This window comes from Engystomops pustulosus, chromosome 1, assembly GCF_040894005.1.
Source record: "Engystomops pustulosus chromosome 1, aEngPut4.maternal, whole genome shotgun sequence".
NCBI lineage: Eukaryota > Metazoa > Chordata > Amphibia > Anura > Leptodactylidae > Engystomops > Engystomops pustulosus.
The window spans coordinates 188,351,011-188,360,233 of NC_092411.1; the positions used below are offsets into that span (position 1 = coordinate 188,351,011).

The 9,223-nt window shown below is 46.4% G+C and overlaps 1 protein-coding gene across 1 annotated transcript; it reads left to right on the forward strand.

The window, feature by feature from the left end:
• The first annotated feature begins 1,923 nt into the window (after nucleotides 1-1,923).
• On the forward strand, nucleotides 1,924-7,265 carry SOWAHB (sosondowah ankyrin repeat domain family member B). The gene has a single exon (XM_072115729.1). The coding sequence runs from the start codon at nucleotides 2,094-2,096 to the stop codon at nucleotides 4,758-4,760; it is 2,667 nt and encodes an 888-aa protein (XP_071971830.1). The 5' UTR covers nucleotides 1,924-2,093; the 3' UTR covers nucleotides 4,761-7,265.
• The last annotated feature ends 1,958 nt before the right edge of the window (nucleotides 7,266-9,223 follow it).

Genomic DNA, 9,223 nt, shown 5'->3' on the forward strand with positions numbered 1-9,223 from the left:
GGGTCATAGAGAAGAGCGCGGGAGTGATGAGAAGCCGCTGAAAGGAGAGCAGGTAGTTGAGTATTCCCTTTTTTTTGCTGTGACTACCTATCTACGGGGGCATGTGCTGGAGCTACCTATCTACTGGGGGCAAGTATGTGCTGGCACTACCTATCTACTGGGAGTAATGTGCTGTGACTACCTATCTACTGGGGCCATGTGATGGGGCTACCTATTTACTGGGGGCAAGTATGTGCTCGCACTACCTATCTACTGGGAGTAATGTGCTGTGACTACCTATCTACTGGGGCCTGGGAGCATGTGATGGGACTACCTGTCTACTGGGGAGCATGTGCTGTGACTCCCTATCTACTGGGGAGCATGTGCTGGGACTACCTATATACTGGGGGCATGTGCTGTGACTACCTATTTACTGGGGGGCATGTGCTGTGACTACCTATCTACTAGGGAGCATGTGCAGGGGCTACCTATATACTGGTGGCGTGTGCTTTGGCTACCTATTTACTGGGGAGCATGTGCTGGGACTACCTATCTACTGGGGAGCATGTGCTGTGACTACCTATCTACTAGGGAGCATGTGAAGGGGCTACCTATATACTGGTGGCATGTGCTGTGACTACCTATTTACTGGGGAGCATGTGCTGGGACTACCTATCTACTGGGGAGCATGTGCTGGGACTACCTATCTACTGGGGAGCATGTGCTGTGACAACCTATCTGCTGGGGAGCATGTGCTGGGACTACCTATCTACTGGGGAGCATGTGCTGTGACTACCTATCTACTGGGGAGCATGTGCAGGGGCTACCTATCTACTGGGAAGCATGTGCTGGGGCTACCTATCTACTGTGAAGCATGTGCTGTGACTACCTATCTACTGGGGAGCATGTGCTGTGACTACCTATCTACTGGGGAGCATGTGCTGTGACTACCTATCTACTGCGGAGCATGTGCTGGGACTACCTATCTACTGGGGAGCATGTGCTGGGACTACCTATCCACTGGGGAGCATGTGCTGGGGCTACCTATCTACTGGGGAGCATGTGCTGGGACTACCTATCTACTGGGGAGCATGTGCTGGGACTACCTATCTACTGGGGAGCATGTGCTAGGACTACCTATCTACTGGGGAGCATGTGCAGGGGCTACCTATAAACTGGGGGCATGTGCTGTGACTACCTATTTACTGGGGAGCATGTTCTGTGACTACCTATCTGCTGGGGAGCATGTGCTGTGACTACCTATATACTGGGGGCATGTGCTGTGACTACCTATTTACTGGGGAGCATGTTCTGTGACTACCTATCTGCAGGGCAGCATGTGCATGGGCTACCTATCTACTGGGGGCATGTGCTGTGACTACCTATTTACTGGGGAGCATGTTCTGTGACTACCTATCTACTGGGGGCATGTGCTGTGACTACCTATTTACTGGGGAGCATGTTCTGTGACTACCTATCTGCTGGGGAGCATGTGCTGTGACTACCTATCTACTGGGGAGCATGTGCAGGAGCTACCTATATACTGGGAGGCATGTACTGTGGCTATTTATCTACTGGGGGAATGTACTGGGGGGCATGTGCTGTGGCTACCTAGTTACTGGGGGCTATGTGATATGGCTGCCTATCTACTACTATTTGCTAGGTGCCATGCACTACAAGTGTTCATGGCTCTCTCTGCCAAAAAGGTGCCTGACCCCTGTCCTAGAGGTTCTCAGCGCTGATCAAGGGGGCTGTAAATTTACATAGAATTTCCCAATGAAAATAATATATAATCCCTCCTGAACCTGAGCTGGCTGATAGCTACCATTGGGTGAGATAACCGGAGGCCGGCGGGCATGCAGCGGGTGCACCTTGCTGTACCTTGCACTGGAGCCTCCCCCCTCACACACATTCCTGGCGGCCGCTCCTCCTCCCCCTCCTGTATAATGGGAGGGCATTGTTATTCATGGTGAGGAGGCTGGAGATGAGGGAGAGGCAGTGCTCTGCCCTTCAGCCGTGAGAGGAGGAGCGGGGGAAGCAGGTGAAGCGCAAGGTGTGGACCTGCTGCTGCTGGACATGATGACTGGGCGCCGGGCTGTGTGAGGGGCAGCAGCATGGCCAAGGAGCTGAGCCAGGAAGAGGTGCTGGATTTCTTGTGCCAGGGCGGAGGGAAGGTGACTAATGCCTCGCTGCTGGCTCACTTCAAGCTCTTCCTCAGGGACCCCCATGCGCCCGCAGAGCAGCTCCACAAGCGCCGGGAGAGGTTTAAGCGCTATGTCAACTCGGTGGCGGTGGTGAAGCCGGAGGGGGCTGTCAAGTACGTGGTGCTCCGGAGCCGCTACCGCGACCTGCTGGGAGAGGAGCTGTGTCCTGCAGAGCCCGAGCACCGGGACCCGGAGCCCGCTGCGCCCGCCGTGCCTCAGGTACGTGCTGGCCCCGGCGTCCACACCAATGGATGTGCAGAGGAGCAGCAGGGTGTAGTCCTTATCTCACAGGTTCCGCACACAACTTGGGAAGACAATGGTCGTGTATTTGAGGGTCACCATCCATCTCAGTGGACTTCACCAGCTCCTAATTCTGTTTCATCCTGCCTCACCTCATCTCCAGCCAGTAACACCTCCTCACCCCAAAATAATGCCTCTGCCCTGCTCAGGAGTCCTTCCATGGAGTACAGCAAGTCCAGTCCTCCTGTCATCAGAGCTTCACCACTTACTGTCAAGACCTATCATCCCATTAACACCTCACTGTCCTCTTCCAAGTCCTCCTTAGCAGCCAGCAACACCTCCTCACCCTACAATGACAAGTCTTCCCTCCACAGAAGTCCATCCTTGGAGTACAGTAAATCCAGTCCTACAATTCTCAGAACTTCTCCACTTTCACACAAGTCCTTCAACCAAGAGCCCGTTAATACTTATCTGCGCTCTATACCAGACAGCAAAGACTGCTCACCTTCTAATAAGAGTGCCTCACCTTCTGATCACCCATACCACATCCAACCCTCCTCGACTTTCCCAGCAGGAAGCCTAGAGATTCCTGACATTCCCTACCAAGTTCCTGGTGAACACTTGCAGGTTCAACCTGTAGGACACAAGAAAACCACCTCTGCTACTCCTGCTTTTGTGAATGTGACCAGCAGGGATCAGGAGGGGAAAAAACGTGGATGCTATGCCTGTACTGAGCTCCAATCCTCGCATTTCCACCAAAATGGTACTTTTCTTCCAGAGGAGCACAAAGACTATTCTGATCCTGCACACAATGGACAGCAAATTCTTACTTTCCACAGTGAGCTGCCACCTTCACCCCTCTCGCCAAGTTACATTGATCAACCACAACCATCCCCCTCCCTGCTTTTCCCACATGATGTAAGCATCACACCTCCAGATGTTCAGCTGGAAGATTATCAGCCAGCAAGTCGCAGCCCTACTCCCCCACCACCTCTTTATGATATACATGATATGTGGATGTCTAAAATGCCCGTCTTTAAAAGCATCCGATGCCAGCTTTCTTTGCAGGACCTAGAGGACTTTGTTGATCAAGAAAGCTGTGGAAGTGAAGGAAGCGACAGCGGTGAAGGGGCTGACTGTGATACAGAGCACAATATTGATGAAGAACACTCCAGTGACTCAAATAATTTAAAATATGTACATTACATTGAACAGAAATGTGAGACCACTAAGAGATGTCCACCTAGTAGAAAGTTCCTTGGCATCAGTGAGCAGTATAATAAATTAAAAACCATAGCTCCACCAGATGTGAAGGACACTATAACCAAATCTACAGTAGAATCCGTCTTACCAACGGTGATAACCACTGAGTACGGGAAATCTCCATATACCACCAGATCTTTCCTGACTGACCAAGCCCCTATCATGTTTGCGCTAGCAAAGAACCCACCAAGGCACAAGGTGAGCTCTCGTATGCGCGAAGTCATGTCATCCTCCGATGACGAGCTTATTGAAAGGGATTATAAAAAGAGGCGACGTCCATCTCGAGCTAAAAGACCATCTAATGTTGTGTTGGTTCCTCCACAGCCGGATGTAGATTTGCTTCTAACAGTGAAACCTGTGAGCTCTAATGAGTTCATTACATATAATATCAAGGACCAAAAATCTTTCCATGCACAGTATGAACCCAAAGTGACTGCAGACCTTGTCCCTAAGAAGACTTTTCCTTCTAAGTCCTCCACTAATGATCCCTTGGATTCAATGGAACATGATTGGATTGTAAAGTCGGCTACAGGGTCGTGGCTTCAGGTGTATGGATTATTCCTTCAGGACCCAACTTTAGCATTACGGAAAGACTTCATCTCTGGATTTACAGCTTTTCATTGGTTTGCAAAACATGGTGCTGCTGATATGTTCCACAAGTTTATGGCTGGTGCCAAAAAAGCTGGTATTCAACTAGATGCTAACATCAAATCCAATGGAGGATATACTCCTTTACACATTGCCGCTATACATGGGCATCATAAGGTGGCACTGATGTTAGTAGAAAAACTCAATGTTAATGTGAAGTTAAGGGACAATAGTGGTAAAAGGGCATGGCAGTACCTAAGCCACAATACTTCTGGAGAGGTTTGGAAACTTTTAGGTGCACCTAAGGGAAAGACCATCTTTGCGTCTCGTGCCTTAAATATCACAACTACTGCTGTTAGCACACAAAACAAATCCAGTCAGATAAGCAGAAAGACGTCTTTAGCTGCTTTCCTAAAGCCGCAGCATCAGAAATGGAAAGCAAACAATCACCCAGTGTTGAGAGAGAGAGAAATCTACAGTGACTAAACCTTCATGTTGAAATTTTCTTTAGTTACTTTAGACCTTAGAGTTGTCACTTATTTTGTGGGCATCTTGTCTTCATACAGCAGATACCTCCATCATGTTGGCCGTACTATATGTGTTATTGCCTTGTGACATCACATGGTGTTGTATGACTAACAGGGTTGACTTCTTTTTGTGGGGGTCTGATTTAATGTGCAATACTACGCTGGCCATAGAAGGACACCTACAGCTTTTTGGCTCTCCTGCAGTTGAGCGTGCCATATAGCCACTACCATAGACATCAGCTTGCATGCAGATGCAGTATCAACCTTAGGCTACATGCACATGACCGTGTTTTGTTTCCAGGCCACAAGCAAGGGATCAGTGTTCTATATATATATATGCAGTCATCTTTGAGTTTTCTACAGCCTCTGCATGGACCGTGTGTGTGGGTTCACTGAAATAAATGGATTTCACATGTCCAAAAACAATGTTGGTGTGCATGTAGCCTGAGACTGAAAATGTTTAGCAGAACTTGAAATGTCACTGAGCACTTTTAAGCTGTTTCTGAGTATAAGCAGTTGATATCTTATCTGCATATACATGAATTTAGCATTTTCTGTTACCAGGGAAAACCCTATCAAACTGCAGAATAGGTAGAAATGAAGCAATTTGTCTTAGTACTTACTGACATTCTTCACAGTCACCGTTGGAGGTGGTCCATGTACTGTGTGCCTATGTATAAGCTCCATGATACCAAGTAAATGTGTTAGTTTTTATCCACATCTGGGAGAGTGAAGGGCTACTGGCAACTGTGGGAGCCACTCTTGCTGCTATGGGAGCATTGTGACTATTGGCCACTGCATCGGCACATACAGGCCATGCCGCTGTCTCAGGTCATCTAACATCATGTCCTGCTTTTTGGTTGCCCTCAAATGGCTGATTGTTATTGTAATGCTGTATGAATTTTTATAAAATGTAAAGAGTAGTAAACAGCACAAGTATATCCAGTGTACAGTAATACAATTACATTCAGCCCCTTTAAGGCAACCATGAGGCAGATGTGGCCCCCTGGGACAATGAGTTTGATACCCCTGACCTATGGCATCTTCACTTATTGGGGCGAACCTTGGTCCCTTTGACCCTATTGGCCACCAATGACAGCTGGCTAGTGGAGGCTGAGGAGAGCTCAGTTACAGTCTGTGGGAGGTCAGGAACACTGCAGTGATTTACATTTCTATCCCACTAGATGGGATTTAAATAAAACCCATCCACATGCTCCGAAAAATATCACTTGTGCATGTGGATTCTAGGTGCGCCTCTCTGCCACAGTAATATTGCGACTTAATGGTGAAGCCGAATCCTGCTGGATTTTTGGCTCTTCCCGGCTCCAGTTGCAGACACTTCTGGTCCAGTGCATTGCTCTTCCGATAACCTCCCATAAGCCATGTATGTTTCATATAGTCTGACCTTCTACTCATCAATTTGTCACTCATTCATGATGTATCTTATGCCATGAATGTATAATGGGGATAACTCTAAGTAGAATATCATATTAATGTAGATGAAACTCTGGTAATGCTTAGCTATTCTACACGATAAAATTCACATGGAGAGTAGACTTTTGCATTGTTGAACATGCCTGTTTGCACAAGTCGGTGGCATAGTGATCATTGTCAAAGAATGAAGAGCACAAAGTCTTTATTTGTTCATCTTGTCTGCTGTACCAGTCAGTTTCTGATTAAAAATGATGTACTTCGGTTAAAATTGTGCTTGTGCTACATTGGACTGTAGCTCCATGATGGTCTCTGTTCCTTTAACATATTTTGTGATTTTTAATGCTGCACATATTGTATATCAGAAGTGTCCAGTTTTTATGCTTGTCGGGCCAAATCTTTCATTTGACCACAGTGTAATTAGTTAGTAAGCATGAGCCATTTCTAATGTCTTTATCACACTGTGACAAACCAAAGTCAAGATTTTTTACTTAACTGCAGAATAAGAATATTTTTGATAGTGCTGATATTTAGAGGTTATATTAGTATGTGTTTTTGAGACTGATCTAGTAAAGGTTTGATACAGGACATTACGCTTAGTGGTACACTGTGGTTCTTTCTATAATATAATAAGCAAATCTGGTACTACTTATTACTGTGTCATTACAAAATATTTTGAACAAAATTCACATAGGACAGTTTTCAGTGCTTTTGTTTTTTTTGCAGCCCATGAGTATACACAGAAGAAAGAAACATCTATGTATCATTTATATTTCTTTCATAAATATAGATTAGCTTTGGCTACAAAACAAAGAAAAACATTTAAAACTGCATCATATCAGTCCTGCATAAACCTGACCCATGACCACATCTCATGAGGCCAGTACATCCGACATAGCAATAACCCATGACCATAGGTGACTGTCTCGCCTGTTCTCAAATATGGATGTCTTTCCTGTTGTATTGATGTCTATATATGTGTTTTTGTCTTCTTTTTTTACTGTACATAAATAAATATTCTTTTTAATAATTACCACATGCCTATATGTTTACTGCTCAATTTCTTGAGGTTATAGCAGCAGAAGGATATTAAATTCCCTATAGTGGATTGCCTAAATGTTATATGTGGGGCCAGTGGTTTCTGAGTAGAGCCAGTTGAATGGGTATCATACTGGATGTAATCTTTCAGTGGATTCGACAAATGATTTTACTCTTCTGATGAAAGACAAATGAGGATCTGCACACCAGATTCATGTGCTAAAGACTTGAAAATGTTTACAATGTAGTAGAATTGACCTGATTATAAAACTAGCATAATCCACAGCTACTTTTCTGACTCATGTGTATCTACCCTTATTGTCAGGTAAGGATGACATACCAGAACTTTATAATGACATGTTGATGGCTTACTGGCTCTAAAGTGCTAAAGTCTCACTTATGTTCACTTGTGTATGGAACTAATTCCATTACAGTGTAAGTGATGCCTTGTCAAAATGTTGCAGACAATAATAAAAATGAATGTAGCCAGGGGCGTAACTACAGCGCTAGCAGCCATAGCAGTTGCTATGGGGCTCACAGTGTCAGGGCCCCAGCATCCGACCTGCAATACTAAAGAAAAGCAGATGTGCGCCATTATATACATATTATACTGGACATTGTACAGTATAAGAAATGACGGGGAAGAGGGAGGGAACAGCAGAACAACAGGACTAGGGATATCTCATGGATATCTCTTCTCTGCACCCATTTGGTCAGCAGCTACTGACACAGATCGGCATAAGTGTATAAATGTACATATATATATCAGTGTATAAATGTGTGTATGTTTGTAAAAGCGTATACATGTGTAGGTATACGGATTTATATTTTTGAGGGGTAGGGGGCCCCATTCAGATGTCTGCTATGTGGTCCAGTCTCTCCTAGTTACGCCCCTGAATTTAGCAGCATCATATACATATTGTACATATGAATGTGAACAAATGGATGGGTGCTTTATTAGCCCAAGTGCAATATTTCAGACCCTATTCAATATCCTTTTTCAAGGATCAACAATAGCTAACTATAATAGCATTATGCAGATTTCCTATATGTTGACATGTTACTCTTTAACTCTGCAGAATGGTTAACAAAATTTGCACATAAAGTTTGTCATAAATCAGTTATGACATCTGTCACGGCTGGTCCCGCGACCCACATCGCGGGTCGCGGGCTCACCCGTGCCGCCCTGCCCCCGCCAGCGCGCCGCCAGCGCATATTACCCGTCCCGGCTCCTGGCTCGCTCCCCTCCGCTGTGCGCGCGCGTCCCCGACTGCTAGGGCGCGCGCGCGGCACCTTCTCCAAATTTAAAGGGCCAGCGCGCCATTAATTGGCGCTGGCCATATTGCCCAATTCTTTATAAGCCTGCCTCTTTCTGTTACCCTTGCCGGATCTTTGTGCCTCATAGCCTTAGAGAAAGCTTACTAGCGATTATTCCTGCGTTCCTGTGTATTCCTGCGTTCCTGTGTATTCCTGCGTTCCCGTGTATTCCTGTGTGTTCCCGCTCCTGTGTCCTGTGTTACCCGAGTTCCTCCGTGTTGCTGTGTTCCGTGTGCCTGTGTTCCCGTTCCCACCTGCCTGGACCTCCTGTTGCTGACCCCGGACTTGGACCTGACGTTGCATCTCTGCCGCCTGCCCTGACCCTGTGCTTGGACCTGTCTACGAGATTGTCATCCGCTAAGGTACCTCGACCTCAGCTGCCACCGTGGGCTAGTCACACCTGGGAACGACCTAGTGGTATCCTGCCGCAGCAAGTCCAACCCGGTTTGCGGCGGGCTCTGGAGAATACCAGGTGCCGCTAGGCTCCGGTTCCGGGTGTTGGTTAGTTACATCTCCCGCGGTGTTCCAGAGGATCCACTGATCCTAACAACATCTAGCTAGACACCTAGGGCTGTGGGTTATTCTGCAAAAATATATGAAATAATTGTTCCTAATTTAGTATATGCTATTAGAGAA